The following is a 19070-nucleotide window of genomic DNA, read 5'->3' as shown; positions in this document are numbered from 1 at the left end:
AAAATAAATTTTATCTTAATATAAAGTAAAATGTAAAATGTTTAAAATAGCAGAAATCCATAAACCTACAAAAGGTAAAAAGGTTACAAGTTTAAATAAAATTAAAGCATACTTTTTGGGGTTTGTACAAAGAAAACAAAAATAAACATAAAGATACAACGCAAAATGCAGTTATGTTTATAATTGTTATAAAAAATTATGTTTTTTTTTTTTGGTATGAAAAAAAACTTTTGAATTATTACAAACGCCAAAAAATGTAAAGCATACATTTGGGCTTTTTATGAAAATATTTAAATGAAAGGCTACTTTTAAGAGTTTTGTGGGTTTTTAAAACAGAAAAATACTTAAAAAGAAACTTTTATATAAAAATGTAAAAACCTGCAATTTGGGAGAGTGGCTGAAAAACATGGCCTTGGAAATTTTTATTAAAGTTAAATTAGCGTTACTGTTTTAGTTAAAAATATAAAATATTTTATGTGAAACATGGTTTAAATAAAGAGAGAGAAAATAAAATTTATTTCATATAAATATTACATTAATTTATACAGAAATTAAGCGATTTTAAATTGAGACCAAAACTTCGAGAAAATTTTAACTATATTAAAGAGGAAACCAAATAACCTATACCTACGAATGTTTTTGGTGAAGTGAAGACACTGAATCCTTGTCAATCGATTTAATTTTCAAAACTAAAATGAAAGAGAAGGCGCTACAAAATAAAATTGTTTAATATTTACCATACATGGCGTATGATTAATATGAATTTCATAGTAATATTACAAAAATGCAAATTATATTCCAACTACTAAACATATCCATAATGTTTAAAATAATTCCATAACAAATGAATTTAAACTTTCCAAATATTTTAGTATTTCTATTATTTCCATATAAATATTTATAAAATCTAAACAAAACACAAACAGGTGCTTGTTAAAAAATAATAAAATACAACGTAATTCTTTCACATTTTTTATACAAATTTGCTTATATTTAAATCGAAAATAAAAGCAATTGATTTTTTCAACAAAAAAAAAATAAAGAATACATCTATACAAATTTGTTGTTATTTTTTTCATTGTTAAGTCCTGATTGTTAGTGATTTGTTCGTTTTGTTTTGCTGTTTTTCAACAAAATATATAACAAACGTACTCATGTTTAAATCATGTCTAATACCCTAAAGCCACTTGAAAATATATTGTTAACAACATGTGTTTTGTGTTCGTTTGTACATTTTTAGGAACAGCTTTACTCACACAATATTCCAACCGCCAGCTGGAGTAGGGGGAGTCTTAGTAACCGCACATATTGAAAAATATTTACAATGGTTTGAAATAAAAATAGAGTTTATTATATTTTATGTTATGGCAAAAATAAAATATGTTCTTTATGAATAAAATCAAGTTTAAGTCTGGCATTTAGTTGTTTTCACTGTGATTGAAGGAGGTTGAAAAAGAAGGTATAAAACTTGGGAATTATAGAGATTTAAAGTTAAGTGCGAAAGCTTGGCAAGCAAAAAAGGGGCGAAAATATAAAAGTGTAATGAAATGAAAGTTACTAAGAATTATCACTACTACAATATATTTTTCTACGGATTATTATCTGAATCTTCAGAGAGAACAAATACTCTATTACTAAATTCCAGTTTAATGTACAATAATTCTAATAAAATGAATGCTTTTCACATTAAAATATAATCGTTTTTAATTTTTTTAAAGAGAACAATAACTGATTTAAAACTGAACTAGAACTGAACTAGAACTGAACTAGAACTGAACTAGAACTGAACTAGAACTGAACTAGAACTGAACTAGAACTGAACTAGAACTGAACTAGAACTGAACTAGAACTGAACTAGAACTGAACTAGAACTGAACTAGAACTGAACTAGAACTGAACTAGAACTGAACTAGAACTGAACTAGAACTGAACTAGAACTGAACTAGAACTGAACTAGAACTGAACTAGAACTGAACTAGAACTGAACTAGAACTGAACTAGAACTGAACTAGAACTGAACTAGAACTGAACTAGAACTGAACTAGAACTGAACTAGAACTGAACTAGAACTGAACTAGAACTGAACTAGAACTGAACTAGAACTGAACTAGAACTGAACTAGAACTGAACTAGAACTGAACTAGAACTGAACTAGAACTGAACTAGAACTGAACTAGAACTGAACTAGAACTGAACTAGAACTGAACTAGAACTGAACTAGAACTGAACTAGAACTGAACTAGAACTGAACTAGAACTGAACTAGAACTGAACTAGAACTGAACTAGAACTGAACTAGAACTGAACTAGAACTGAACTAGAACTGAACTAGAACTGAACTAGAACTGAACTAGAACTGAACTAGAACTGAACTAGAACTGAACTAGAACTGAACTAGAACTGAACTAGAATTGAACTAGAACTGAACTAGAACTGAACTAGAACTGAACTAGAACTGAACTAGAACTGAACTAGAATTGAACTAGAACTGAACTAGAACTGAACTAGAACTGAACTAGAACTGAACTAGAACTGAACTAGAACTGAACTAGAACTGAACTAGAACTGAACTAGAACTGAACTAGAACTGAACTAGAACTGAACTAGAACTGAACTAGAACTGAACTAGAACTGAACTAGAACTGAACTAGAACTGAACTAGAACTGAACTAGAACTGAACTAGAACTGAACTAGAACTGAACTAGAACTGAACTAGAACTGAACTAGAACTGAACTAGAACTGAACTAGAACTGAACTAGAACTGAACTAGAACTGAACTAGAACTGAACTAGAACTGAACTAGAACTGAACTAGAACTGAACTAGAACTGAACTAGAACTGAACTAGAACTGAACTAGAACTGAACTAGAACTGAACTAGAACTGAACTAGAACTGAACTAGAACTGAACTAGAACTGAACTAGAACTGAACTAGAACTGAACTAGAACTGAACTAGAACTGAACTAGAACTGAACTAGAACTGAACTAGAACTGAACTAGAACTGAACTAGAACTGAACTAGAACTGAACTAGAACTGAACTAGAACTGAACTAGAACTGAACTAGAACTGAACTAGAACTGAACTAGAACTGAACTAGAACTGAACTAGAACTGAACTAGAACTGAACTAGAACTGAACTAGAACTGAACTAGAACTGAACTAGAACTGAACTAGAACTGAACTAGAACTGAACTAGAACTGAACTAGAACTGAACTAGAACTGAACTAGAACTGAACTAGAACTGAACTAGAACTGAACTAGAACTGAACTAGAACTGAACTAGAACTGAACTAGAACTGAACTAGAACTGAACTAGAACTGAACTAGAACTGAACTAGAACTGAACTAGAACTGAACTAGAACTGAACTAGAACTGAACTAGAACTGAACTAGAACTGAACTAGAACTGAACTAGAACTGAACTAGAACTGAACTAGAACTGAACTAGAACTGAACTAGAACTGAACTAGAACTGAACTAGAACTGAACTAGAACTGAACTAGAACTGAACTAGAACTGAACTAGAACTGAACTAGAACTGAACTAGAACTGAACTAGAACTGAACTAGAACTGAACTAGAACTGAACTAGAACTGAACTAGAACTGAACTAGAACTGAACTAGAACTGAACTAGAACTGAACTAGAACTGAACTAGAACTGAACTAGAACTGAACTAGAACTGAACTAGAACTGAACTAGAACTGAACTAGAACTGAACTAGAACTGAACTAGAACTGAACTAGAACTGAACTAGAACTGAACTAGAACTGAACTAGAACTGAACTAGAACTGAACTAGAACTGAACTAGAACTGAACTAGAACTGAACTAGAACTGAACTAGAACTGAACTAGAACTGAACTAGAACTGAACTAGAACTGAACTAGAACTGAACTAGAACTGAACTAGAACTGAACTAAAACTGAACTAGAACTGAACTAGAACTGAACTAGAACTGAACTAGAACTGAACTAGAACTGAACTAGAACTGAACTAGAACTGAACTAGAACTGAACTAGAACTGAACTAGAACTGAACTAGAACTGAACTAGAACTGAACTAGAACTGAACTAGAACTGAACTAGAACTGAACTAGAACTGAACTAGAACTGAACTAGAACTGAACTAGAACTGAACTGAACTGAACTAGAACTGAACTGAACTGAACTGAACTAGAACTGAACTGAACTAGAACTAGAACTAGAACTAGAACTAGAACTAGAACTAGAACTAGAACTAGAACTAGAACTAGAACTAGAACTAGAACTAGAACTAGAACTAGAACTAGAACTAGAACTAGAACTAGAACTAGAACTAGAACTAGAACTAGAACTAGAACTAGAACTAGAACTAGAACTAGAACTAGAACTAGAACTAGAACTAGAACTAGAACTGAACTAGAACTGAACTAGAACTGAACTAGAACTGAACTAGAACTGAACTAGAACTGAACTAGAACTGAACTAGAACTGAACTAGAACTGAACTAGAACTGAACTAGAACTGAACTAGAACTGAACTAGAACTGAACTAGAACTGAACTAGAACTGAACTAGAACTGAACTAGAACTAGAACTGAACTAGAACTGAACTAGAACTGAACTAGAACTGAACTAGAACTGAACTAGAACTGAACTAGAACTGAACTAGAACTGAACTAGAACTGAACTAGAACTGAACTAGAACTGAACTAGAACTGAACTAGAACTGAACTAGAACTGAACTAGAACTGAACTAGAACTGAACTAGAACTGAACTAGAACTGAACTAGAACTGAACTAGAACTGAACTAGAACTGAACTAGAACTGAACTAGAACTGAACTAGAACTGAACTAGAACTGAACTAGAACTGAACTAGAACTGAACTAGAACTGAACTAGAACTGAACTAGAACTGAACTAGAACTGAACTAGAACTGAACTAGAACTGAACTAGAACTGAACTAGAACTGAACTAGAACTGAACTAGAACTGAACTAGAACTGAACTAGAACTGAACTAGAACTGAACTAGAACTGAACTAGAACTGAACTAGAACTGAACTAGAACTGAACTAGAACTGAACTAGAACTGAACTAGAACTGAACTAGAACTGAACTAGAACTGAACTAGAACTGAACTAGAACTGAACTAGAACTGAACTAGAACTGAACTAGAACTGAACTAGAACTGAACTAGAACTGAACTAGAACTGAACTAGAACTGAACTAGAACTGAACTAGAACTGAACTAGAACTGAACTAGAACTGAACTAGAACTGAACTAGAACTGAACTAGAACTGAACTAGAACTGAACTAGAACTGAACTAGAACTGAACTAGAACTGAACTAGAACTGAACTAGAACTGAACTAGAACTGAACTAGAACTGAACTAGAACTGAACTAGAACTGAACTAGAACTGAACTAGAACTGAACTAGAACTGAACTAGAACTGAACTAGAACTGAACTAGAACTGAACTAGAACTGAACTAGAACTGAACTAGAACTGAACTAGAACTGAACTAGAACTGAACTAGAACTGAACTAGAACTGAACTAGAACTGAACTAGAACTGAACTAGAACTGAACTAGAACTGAACTAGAACTGAACTAGAACTGAACTAGAACTGAACTAGAACTGAACTAGAACTGAACTAGAACTGAACTAGAACTGAACTAGAACTGAACTAGAACTGAACTAGAACTGAACTAGAACTGAACTAGAACTGAACTAGAACTGAACTAGAACTGAACTAGAACTGAACTAGAACTGAACTAGAACTGAACTAGAACTGAACTAGAACTGAACTAGAACTGAACTAGAACTGAACTAGAACTAAACTAGAACTGAACTAGAACTGAACTAGAACTGAACTAGAACTGAACTAGAACTGAACTAGAACTGAACTAGAACTGAACTAGAACTGAACTAGAACTGAACTAGAACTGAACTAGAACTGAACTAGAACTGAACTAGAACTGAACTAGAACTGAACTAGAACTGAACTAGAACTGAACTAGAACTGAACTAGAACTGAACTAGAACTGAACTAGAACTGAACTAGAACTGAACTAGAACTGAACTAGAACTGAACTAGAACTGAACTAGAACTGAACTAGAACTGAACTAGAACTGAACTAGAACTGAACTAGAACTGAACTAGAACTGAACTAGAACTGAACTAGAACTGAACTAGAACTGAACTAGAACTGAACTAGAACTGAACTAGAACTGAACTAGAACTGAACTAGAACTGAACTAGAACTGAACTAGAACTGAACTAGAACTGAACTAGAACTGAACTAGAACTGAACTAGAACTGAACTAGAACTGAACTAGAACTGAACTAGAACTGAACTAGAACTGAACTAGAACTGAACTAGAACTGAACTAGAACTGAACTAGAACTGAACTAGAACTGAACTAGAACTGAACTAGAACTGAACTAGAACTGAACTAGAACTGAACTAGAACTGAACTAGAACTGAACTAGAACTGAACTAGAACTGAACTAGAACTGAACTAGAACTGAACTAGAACTGAACTAGAACTGAACTAGAACTGAACTAGAACTGAACTAGAACTGAACTAGAACTGAACTAGAACTGAACTAGAACTGAACTAGAACTGAACTAGAACTGAACTAGAACTGAACTAGAACTGAACTAGAACTGAACTAGAACTGAACTAGAACTGAACTAGAACTGAACTAGAACTGAACTAGAACTGAACTAGAACTGAACTAGAACTGAACTAGAACTGAACTGAACTATAAATGAACTTGTTTAGAAATCTTTAAATTTTGTATTTGGCTTTTGAATTCTTTAAGCATTGTATCACAATTTGTATACAAATTTTGTATTCCATTTATCATTTTCCACATAAACCACTTGTCCTTATGTCTATTAAATTTTTTGTCTCACATTATTTTTTGCTGCCAGTTTTTTTTAAATGTATGTAAGTATCTTAATTGTCTACAATTAAAATGTCATGAAATTCAATATTATCATTAAGAATTTTATTCTTTTTTGCAATTTGTATTACAATCATAACCCAAGGATATTATGAGTATTAAAAAAAAAATCTCACAGACACACAGACGAAAATCCCTCATAAAAAAAAAGCAATGTACAGGAAAAATATTTACAAACCACAGAAAACACAATTAACAGAAATTAAAAAAGTAATTATTAAAAGTAGGTTTTTATAATAATATATATAATGGTTCTTTGTAAGCAAACGTATTTTTATCATCTCATTTTAATTTTCTCACCAGCGAAATTTATAAATAAACAGATATATATGTATGTGAGATTTTCTGCTTATGGATACTTATATATTACAGGTCTGTAGTAAAGGATTGGGAATATGGATTCAAAAAGGATGAAAGATGCTGCAACACAGTTGAGGATTTTCTAAGGACTTCATAGGAGATTGAAGTCAGTAATGATTCTTCCAGAAGAAGACATTTTGAATTATAGTTTACAAATAAATTTTCAAAATTTCTTTACCCCTTAATGACCACATTTTTTGTGACAACTCTGTTTTCCACATTCAGAGTAGTTAAGATATAGGACATTTGTTAAATTTTAACTCTTCCTTTTGTTATTTGTAAATCTTTATGCTTAAAATTATGTCATTTACATTACTATTCTGGTATTTGGCTTAAAACCATATTGTCTGACATAAAATATTGTACGAAATGTTGTTTTCTGGGCCTACATACATGTGTTTAAATACAAAACTTACTTATGTGTGGATATAAACGAATATGAACATATTTTGTTTATCAATATGTGTATATATCAAAGGGTAGTCATCAAAGGGATTTAGAAATATTTTGTGTTAATTTGTATAGCAAAACAGATTTCCCCCCTAAGAAGTAGTTTATAAAATCTTCATTCATAATCAATTGTATTTTTCCTTAAATTTAAAGAACTTCTTGGACAGCCTTCTCTTATAGTTGAAGCTATTAGTAGCCTTAATAAATGAACATGTTGATGTTTAATTGTGTATGTGGAATATGTTCTGATATCTTTATGTATTTATGTCTGATTGTGTTTAAATTTAACTTTAAATATACTAAGTATATTCGAAAATTTCGAAAATATTTTTTTTAAATTATTTCATAAAACGTATGCAATTAAATATTGTTTACTTATGATGTCAATTTTAATATGAAAATGTAATCTTTTTGAATATCTGTATGTATGTTAAAGTGTGTATAAATATATTTACCCTTCAGTTTTATTTAAGTGTCTCGAACCAACGATTTAGGATTTTTTTCAAATATTCAAATATTTGTACAAAAAAAATGTATTAAAATTTTATTTTAAATTACAAATCACTTAAAACACTTTAGTCTTTATTAAACTGCAGCAAAATTTTTAAAATCTCCATCATTTTTAAAGAAATTTCAAAATTTGTAAATTTTTTTATAGGTGCGTATGATTAATATTAATTTTTAAAATTTTTATTAAAACGTAATTTTTACCGGGAAGCAAGCTTAAACCAGCAATACAATGTTCTAGAAATATGTTAACAGCACATTAAGGAATATCATTACAATATTTATTTAATTTTTAAAAAAACAGTTATAAAAAGATTTTAAAAATTATTCATTTTAACCAGATTTTTGTAATCAAAAAAAACAGACATCATAATTTTTCTACATCATGTTAGACAAAGGGGTATTCATCACTTTACTGTCCCTTGCTAAAGCAAGCTGTAGTGATTTCGTAAGCTTAGAGCAATTAATAAAGATAATTTCTTTAACAAATTGTTTTGTAATTTTTTCTTACACTCCCAATTCTGTTGGTAGTTAAATTTAAATAGTATTTTATGTTGTAAATTACTTAAAAGTCTTTGGTCATTCTTGAGATGTAGCAACAATTTTAAAATCTCCAACAGTTTTAAAGAAATTTTAAAATTTGTAAATTTGTTCCTGGTTGCGTATGATTAATATTAATTTGGACTAATTTTATAAAAACGCAATTTTTAATGAGAACCAACATAAATCGAACCATAGAATGTTCTACAAATATGATAATAACAGATTAAGGAATGTAAACCTTATGAAATGTAATACTTAACCTTCTCCCAAAACTGCTGGGTATATATATATATATATATATATATATATAAGACTTGTGATTTTTTACCTACATATGTAAGTATTTGTTTGTGTGCCTGTGTTTACACAATTTATTGTTATGGTAATTATTAAAGTTAATACAATAATAACACTCTAGGCTACAAAACAATAATAAAAAATTCATACTACTTTCTATTTACTCACATAAATTAAAATGTCTAGTATAGACAGTTTCAAAGTTGAAGCCAAACAAAATGTGTAATAAAATTACTTGGAATTGTAAGAAAATGTAAATAATAAAAATTAAGAAATAATGCAAAGCAGAGACAGATTTGAAATTAATAAAGATGAGGTTTTAAATAAGAATTTTTCATTGTATTGTATTTCAAGAGGCCTGGGGTATATATTTGCCAAGGCAACTAAGGCTTGCTTTAGAAACATACATTGAAATACAAAACTTTTTCAAAATTAACATTTATATTCACACTGGTAACAAAGCTTGGCTATGCCAGGGAGGCTCAAAGTCAGAAAATCTATGGAAAGAAGTAAAAATTCATATAAGTGCATAGTAAATCATATATATAGACATTTTCATTAAATAAAAATAAAAAAGCGACTAGATTATAGAACTGGAAGAGGTGGGGTACATTCGCCACTGGTGCATATTGTCCAAATTCTAAAATGCAACAGTCTACTCAGTTGCAAGAATGTTCAAAATTATTATTTATGATTAGTCAATTAGTAAGAAATGAACTAATATAAATAAAGTCTCTTTCAAATATAGATTGTTTATCTGCCTTCTTTACCTAACTTCTAGCTTTCAAGTTTCCAACCAAATTATATTTAAAAAATTTACAATTATGTCAGCATTTAAATGCCAACATTATTTCTAAAGTTATTGCTCTACCTATCTTCTTATTAGATTTAGTCTCTTTAGCAATTATTTCATTTTGTTTTAGTACTTAATTTCTCTTTTTTCTATTATTTATCAATTAATTATGTATAATTGTTATCTGGCGACCTTTAGGCATTATATTACAAATCATTACAAATTTATTTTATTCTCGTTAACTCCTCTCTTTCTGATTGCTGTATTGCTTGGCTTTTTGATTTTATCTTATAAATTATTCATAGAATTTTTTTTTTGTGTTTAAAACTAATTTATGCCCCCTTCTTAGTTAAAGAAAAACACAGCAAAAGTTTTGAAATTTCGGTGAGTAAACAAATGTAGGGGTAATCAGAGTTTGGCAGTAAAATTAATCGTTAATAAGAGGACCTAAAGGAAAAAGGACAATAATCTGTGATGACTCATACTTCCCAGCAAATATCGAATCTTATATGGAAAATCTCAAATCACTCATAGATCATGAGAAAGAGATCCTAGAAGCAAATGGACAATAAACTGTGATCACTCATATTTCCCACCAAATATCGATTCTTATACGAAAAATCTAAAATCTCTCATATATCGTTAATAAGAGGTCGTAGAGGAAAAAGGAAAATAATCTGCGATCACTCTTATTTCCCACCAAATATCGATTTTTATATGAAAAATCTTAAATCACTCATAGATCGCTAATAAAAGGTCCTAGAGGAAAAAGAACAATAATCTGTGATCACTCATATTTCCCATCAAATATCGATTTTTATATGAATAATCTTAATTCACTCATATAAGATTAATAAGATATCCTAGAAGCAAAAGGACAATAATCTGTGATCACTCATATTTCCCATCAAATATCGATTTTTATATGAAAAATCTAAAATTCCGCATAGATCAGTAATAAGAGGACCTAGAAGCAAATGGACAATAAACTGTGATCACTCATATTTCCCATCAAATATCGATTTTTATATGAAAAATCTAAAATCCCGCATAGATCAGTAATAAGAGGACCTAGAAGCAAAAGGACAATAATCTGTGATCACTCATATTTCCAACCAAATATCGATTTTATATGAAAAATCTAAAATCACTAATTTTGTTAATAAGAGGTCCTAGAGGAAAGGAGAAAATAATCTGTAATTTCCAACCAAATATCGATTTTTATATGAAAAATCTAAAATTACTCATATATCGTTAATAAGAGGTCCTAGAAGCAAAAGGACAATAATCTGTGATCACTCATATTTCCCATCAAATCACTCATATATCGTTAATAAGAGGACCTAGAAGCAAACGTACAATAATCTGTGATCGCTCATAGATCATGAGAAAGAGGTCCTAGAGAAAAAAGGACAATAATCTGTGATCACTCATATTTCCCACCAAATATCGATTTTTATATGCAAAATCAAAAAATTCAATTAACTTGCTGATTTTGTCTTGATATTTGGCAAAAGCATAATATTTAAAATATATTGGTTTACAATTCATTAATTCAATTTATAAGTATTTACCCATGTTTTCTTTGTGCCTCTGAATTCTTACTAAACTGTGATTACCCCCAACTTTCACATCTTTTATTATAACAAAAACAATACGAACATTTTCAGGGAATCACTGTTTTACATTACAAAAAATAATACCATTTGTTGGGCCTTTTCATACAGCTCCCACCTCACCTCACCACAACGCTTCACTTAGCTGCTACTTTATGACAGCAAACAACAATAAAGCAACAACAACAAGAACAAAAGCTCGAACACTTGACATTTATCAAAATATAAAAATTTTTGTATAATTTTACAAGAGCCAAACATTAAAAAAAGAAGAAAATATACAGAATGGTTGTAAATATAATAAAAATTACACTTAATTTGGCACATGAGTGTTTTTAATACAAAACCACTTACACACATAAATACGCTTGTATATTAGGGCGGCATTCTACAAAAACAATTTGAAATCAACTATTAGAAAATAGACTAGGAAATGTATTTTTCAGAAATTAAATTTTCCTTAAGCAGTTGTTTATATACACACCTAAGTTAGCTTCAATGGTATGAGTTTATACAGTCATAAATCAGATTCAATAGAAGGCCTTTGTACAGTCTCAAATCGAAAGTCTTTATACAGTCCAAAAGTAGATTCACTTGGAGGTCTTTACACAGTTCAAAAATAGCTTTAATCGAAATTCTTAAATCAGCTTCAATCGTAAGTCTCTATACAGTACAAAAATACCTTCCATTAAGCTTCAATCACAGGTCTTTATACAGTCCTAAGCTACCTTCAATCGTAATTCTTTATACAGTCCTAAGTTAGCTCCAGTTGTAGGTTTTTATACAGTCCTTAGTCAGTTTCAAGTCCAGGTCTTTATACAGTACTATGTCAGCTTCAATTACAGGTCTTTATACAGTACTAGTTAGCTTTAGTTGTAGGTCTTCATACAGTTCTAAGTTACTTTCAATCGTAGGTTTTTATACAGTCCCAAGATAACATCAATTACAGGTCTTTATACAGTACTAAGTTAGCCTTAATTGTAGGTCATTATACAGGCCTGAGGTAGTTCTAAAACTGTCTTTAATATGTAGGTCTTTCTACAGTTCTAAATTTTCTTCAATCTCAGGTCTTTATACAGTCCTAAGCTAGCTTAAATTGCAGGTCAATTTACAGTCCTAAGTTAACTTCAATCGTAGGTCTAACACTATCTTCAATATTAAAGTCATTATACATTCCTAAGTTTGCTTCAGTTGTAGGTCTTTATACAGTCCTAAGTCAGCTTCAATTGCAGGTCTTCATACAGTCCTAAACTAACTTCAATCGTAATACTTTATACAGTCCAAATTTAGCATAAATTTCAGGTCTTTAAACAGTCCTAATTTAGCTTAAATTTCAATTATTTATACAGTAATAAGTTAGCTTCAATTGCAGGTCTTAATACAGTAGTACGTAAGCTTCACTAGCAAGTATTTATACAGTCCTAAGTTAGCTTTAATTGCAGGTGTTTATACAGTCCTAAGTTAGCTTCAATAGTAGGTTATACGCAGTTCTAAGGTAACTTCAATCATAGGTCTTTATCAGTCCTAAATTAGCTTCAATTTCAAGTCTTTATACAGTCCTAAATTAGCTTCAATATCAGGTCTGTATACAGTCCTAAGTTAGCTTCGATCGTAGGTATTTATACAGTCCTAAGTTAGCTTCAATTGCAGGTCTTTATACAGTACTAAGTTAACTTGAATCGTAATTGTTTATATAGTCCTAAGTTAGCTTCAATATCAGGTCTTTATACAGTCCTGAGTTAACTTCAATCGTAAGTCTTTATACAGTCCTAAGTTAGCTTCAATTGTAGGTCTTTATACAGTCCTAAATGTATTTATACAGTCCTAAACTCAAAACTTAAAAAAAAACTTTGCTAATAAGGGCCAACCTAATATTCACACACACAATTTTGAAAGCAGACAGTGTAAAAATATATGAGTGTATAGAAATGAGTGAGTGTTAAGTTTACAAGTGTTTGTACAATATAAGTGTGCGTGTGTTTTTTCTCTCACTGTTTCAAGTGTATAAGTGTGTGTTTTTTGTGTGTGTATGTATATGAATGACACGATGCTTTACATACCAAAAACTGACACTTAACATGAAAAATCTGTTCATTGTTCTTTTTTTTTTGCGTTGCCTTTTTTGCGGGTCTAACAAGGAAACGGAAACATTTTTATGGTTTTGTTTATATATTTGAGGGGTTGTGATGCCAAACAATATTTGTTGGATATTAACATAAATATACGTATGGTTGGCTAAGTGTTACTGGGGGTTTAGTTTAGGTTTATTTGTTTGAGAATTTTGTACTTTTGTTTTGTTTTAGTCCTTTATACTTTCTAACAAGTGTTAAAATATCATTAGCAAATAATTATGTTAACAATATGTGTATGAGATATTTGTGTTTATTTAAGCAGGGCATATGGTTGCGAAGCAATATGAAAAAAGGTAGAATTAGATTAGGATTTGTAACAATTTAAGGGAATGTTAACAAAATAATATTAACAGGATTCCTGTCATCAAAACATATTTCAATTACAAACATATTTTTTTTAAATTTTTTGCACAATGGCCTGAAAAATACATTAAAATTCAATTTATTCTATTTGAAACTTAAATTTCTTTAATTTATTTTCAATGTCCTTTAACCTGTTCTAATTTCATTTAATTATTATTTCCCCAATTTGTGTAGCTTTTTCAGGAATAAAATGCAAATTTTATTTTTATATTCAACAATTTTTTGTTTGTAAATTAAATTAAGTTTTGTATTATTTTCAACAATAATTAAAAATTATTTTGTAAAATATTCATTACACAACAAAAAAAAATGAACACACTAACAAACTTATATCAAATGTTCATGCACTTCATGAATATTAAATGAACAATGAGGATGGTAGGAAATTTGGAAACAAAAATACAAAGGTCTTTATAATGTCCTAAATTTGCTTTAATCTTAGGTCTTTAAAGAAAAAGTATGGGAAATTCAAAGCAGTTCAATGAGTAAAGAATTCGAGAATCAATTTTCTACTGGCCCCTTTTTATGGAACTCTAGTTTATTTTAATATTCATTTCATTTATTAATAAAACTATATAATAATGAAAATAATAATAATCATAATAATACCCAGTATGTTGTTGATTGCAATCATCAACACATCATATTATACCATAAATATATACAAAATATATACCAGCTCATCAATAATTAAATGCCTTAAATAGACTCGAAACAACAATAAAATGGTTTCAGTGGTACAAAAATTATTTTATTATTTTCTGAAAAGTAATTAAATCTGTAGTTAAAATGAAATTAATTAATGTAGAATTTTATATGTGAGACAAGAGACAAGAATAGGAAAGGGCAATATTCACTTGAATCATATGCGTATATTTAATTTAAAATTAGCTTTAAATATAGGCCTTTATCCCTCTCAAATGTGACTGATTTGTAGGTCTTTATATTAGCATCAGACGTACGCATTTATACAGTCTTGTAATAGCTTTAATCGTAGCTTTTTACACAGTCTTAAATAAGCTTTAATAGAGAGTTATTATGAAGTCTAAACTTAGCTTCAATATTAGATTTTTAAACAGTCATGTATTAGTTTTAAATAAGCCTTAATAGAAACTCTTTATCTAGTCCAAAATATGCTTTAATCGTAAGACTTTATACAGTCCTAAACTAGCATCAATCGAAGGTCTTAAATTATCTTCAATCGAAGTTCTTTTTACAGTCCTAAATTATAATCAATCGTAGATCTTAAATAAGACTCAATCGTAGGGGTTTATACAGTCCTAAATTAGACTCAATCGAATGTATTAAATGAACTTCAATCATAGGTTTTATACAGTCCTAAATTAAAATCAACCGTATGTCTTAAACTAGCTCTTATACAGTCCCAAAATAGCACCAATCGTAGGTCTTTATACAGTATTATATTAGCGTCAATCGTATGTCTTTATACAATCCTAAATTAGAATTAATCATAGGTCTTTATATAGTCCTAAATTAGCATCACTCATATGTATTTATACAGTCCTCAATTAGCATCAATCGCAGGTCTTAAATCAGCTTCAATCATAAGTCCTTATACAGTCCTAAATTAACGTCAATCATAGGTCTTCATACAATCCTAAATTAGAATTAATCGTAGGTCTTTATATAGTCCTAAATTAGCATCACTCATATGTCTTTATACAGTCCTAAATTAGCATCAATCGCAGGTCTTAAATGAGCTTCAATCATAAGTCTTATAGTCCTAAATTAGCATCAATCTCAGGTCTTTATACAGCCCTAAATTAGCATCACTCATATGTCTTTATACATTCCTCAATTAGCATCAATCGCAGGTCTTAAGTCAGCTTCAATCATAATTCTTTATACAGACCTAAATTAACGTTAATCATAGGTCTTTATACAGTCCTAAATTAGCATCAATCGCAAGTCTTAAATCAGCTTCAACGATAAGTCTTTATACAGTCCTAAAATAACTTCAATCATAGGTTTTTATACAGTCCTAAATTAGCATCAATCGCAGGTCTTAAATCAGCTTCAATCATAAGTCTTTATACAGTCCTAAATTAACGTCAACCGTAGGACTTTATAGAGTCCTATATTAGTAGCAATCGTAGGTTTGAAATCAGTTTCTATCGTAGGTCTTTATAGAGTCCTAAATTAGCATCAATCGTAGGGCTTTCTACAGTCCTAAATTAGCATCAATCGTAGGGCTTTATATAGTCTTAAATTAGCATCACTCATATGTATTTATACAGTCCTAAATTAGCATCAAACGCAGGTCTTAAATCTGCTTCAATCATAAGTCTTACAGTCCTAAATTAGCATCAATCTCAGGTCTTTATACAGTCCTAAATTAGCATCAATCGCAGGTCTTAAATCAGCTTCAATCATAATTCTTTATACAGACCTAAATTAACGTCAATCATAGGTCTTTATACAGTCCTAAATTAGCATCAATCGCAAGTCTTAAATCAGCTTCAACGATAAGTCTTTATACAGTCCTAAATTAACGTCAGTCATAAGACTTTATACAGTCCTAAATTAACGTCAATCATATGTCTTTACACAGTCCAAAATTATCATCAATTGTAGATCTGAAATTAACTTGAATCGTAGGTATTTATACAGTCCTAAATTAGCATCAATCGTAAGTCTTTTACTGTCATTATTTAACATAAATCGTAGGTCTATATACAGACCTAAATTAACATCAATCGTAGGTCTTTAAACAGTCCTAAATTAGCATCAATCATAAGTCTTTATACAGTCCTAAATCAGTGTCAATAGTAGGGCTTTATACAGTATTAAATTAGCATTTATAGTAGGACTTTATACAGTCCAAAATTAGCATCAATCGTAGGTCTTAAATAAGGTTCAATCTTAGGTATTTATACAGTCCTAAATTAGCATCAATCGCAGGACTTTATAGAGTCCTATATTAGTAGCAATCGTAGATTTGAAATCAGTTTCTATCGTAGGTTTTTATAGAGTCCTAAATTAGCATCAATCGTAGGGCTTTCTACAGTCCTAAATTAGCATCAATCGCAGGGCTTTCTACAGTTATAAATTAGCAACAATTGTAGGTTTGAAATCCATTTCCATCATAGATCTTTATGCTACTAATATAGCTTGGTTACTAGTTCCGGAATTACACAAATATATTAATAAATATTAAAGTCCACTTACCATTATTAACCGAACTAGAAGCAGAAGAGGTTGAACCACCCGCAGCCACACCCTGTATATAGGTCGTTTGCCAAAACACCATCAACGACCAACTGAACACAATCAATATATGATACACAAAGGATCTAGTCCTCATTGTTAAGCTTGAATTCACAAGATTTTTTAAATTTATATACATTTTGCTATATTTTTTAAGCTTAAGATTTCTACTATAGCAAATTAATTAACAAACAATTAAGTATTTTTTATATTATTGAAATTTATATTAAACTTTTACAAAAATTTTAATTTCTTTATGTAAAAAAAAACTTCCTTTTTAAATAGTTTTCACCGTTAAAGGCAACAAAACAAACTTTACAAAAAACACTACAGTTCAACAAAAATGTTTAATTAATTTATTACTGCTGTATAAAACAATTTACAAGCAATTGTTATAATTTTCAAGAGATTGTTGTAATAATAAAAAAAATATTTATATTATTTTTAATTAATTTAATTTGTCTACCCTAGAGTTTTTTTTTCTGCTGTTAACAACCAACCACTTATTTCAAAATGGCCAATTGTGTCATTTTAACACAATGTACTTTTATTGTTTATTTTTATTTTGTGGGCTTTTTAAATAATTATTTTTAATAATGAATTTTTTTTTTTGCAAAACTTTAAATATTTTATCAATTAATTAACACTTTTTCTTTTCATTATTGTGGCGGTAGTTGGTTTATTTTTTGTTTGTTTTTTTTATTAATAAAACTGCACAAAAATATTTGTCAATTTAATAACATTTATAAATGCCTTAAATGACTAGCGTATCACTACTACCATCCATTTACTTATTCACCCATTCATTCTGTTATTCTTTTCACTTTTATAGTCATGTTTAAATGCTGCCTGCTGTGCCACTCATTCATTCATTCATGCATTCTTTCATTCATTCTTTGTTCAAACAACGCCATCTGCCACACACCATCTGTTTGTTTGACGTTGTTGTTGATGTTTGAGGCTTTTTGTTCGTTTTATTATTATTGCCTGTGTTGTTACTGTGTTGCTGTCATTAATCTGTAACAAAATGTGCAAAAGTTAATTTAATATTATTATAATTATTTAATAATGAAATAATTATTATTATGTGGTTGACAAAAAGTACAAAGATTGCAGCATTGCTGAACTTTCACTGTGACTTTTAATCACAGGCAAAATATATTTTCAAATAATAATGTTATTTAAATCAAAAACATAATAGGAATGTTGATAAATATGTGAGTTATAATAAATCTTAACTAGTACCTGAACTTTATGCAGTCTTAAATTAGCTCTAGTCGTAGGTCTTTGTATATTCCTAAATTGTCTTTAATCGCAAGATTTTATACAGTCCTAAATTACAGTCCTAAATTAGCTCCAATCTTAGGTCTTAATTTATATTTAATCGTAGGTTGTTATACAGTCCTAAATTAACTTCAATCGTAGATCTTTATACAGTCCTACATTAACTTCAATTGTAGGTCCTAAATTAGATTCAATCAAGGCTGAACTTGAACCAAAACTAGAACCTGAAAACTTTTCGGTTTTAAGGGGGGGTATTCCTATTTCACCCCTCCCCGCTGGATCCGCGCATTCCTGAACTAGAACCAGAACTGGAACCAGTACTAGAAGCTGAACTTGAACTTAAACCTTAACTGGAACCTGACCTAGAACCTGAACTAGAACTGAACTAGAACTGAACTAGAACTGAACTAGAACTGAACTAGAACTGAACTAGAACTGAACTAGAACTGAACTAGAACTGAACTAGAACTGAACTAGAACTGAACTAGAACTGAACTAGAACTGAACTAGAACTGAACTAGAACTGAACTAGAACT

General features: G+C 30.1%; 1 protein-coding gene across 1 annotated transcript in view; it reads right to left on the bottom strand.

Moving 5' to 3' along the window:
• DIP-epsilon (Dpr-interacting protein epsilon) overlaps positions 1–17386 on the bottom strand; it is a 353851-nt gene extending 336465 nt beyond the window's left edge. Inside the window, exon 1 of the mRNA XM_065501297.1 lies at positions 17212–17386. Coding sequence (XP_065357369.1) covers positions 17212–17347 — 136 coding nt within the window. The 5' untranslated portion in view covers positions 17348–17386. The remainder of the gene's footprint in view (positions 1–17211) is intronic.
• Positions 17387–19070: the final 1684 nt, after the last annotated feature.

This window comes from Calliphora vicina, chromosome 2, assembly GCF_958450345.1.
Source record: "Calliphora vicina chromosome 2, idCalVici1.1, whole genome shotgun sequence".
Classification (NCBI taxonomy): domain Eukaryota; kingdom Metazoa; phylum Arthropoda; class Insecta; order Diptera; family Calliphoridae; genus Calliphora; species Calliphora vicina.
This window is presented reverse-complemented; position numbering and strand designations above follow the sequence as displayed.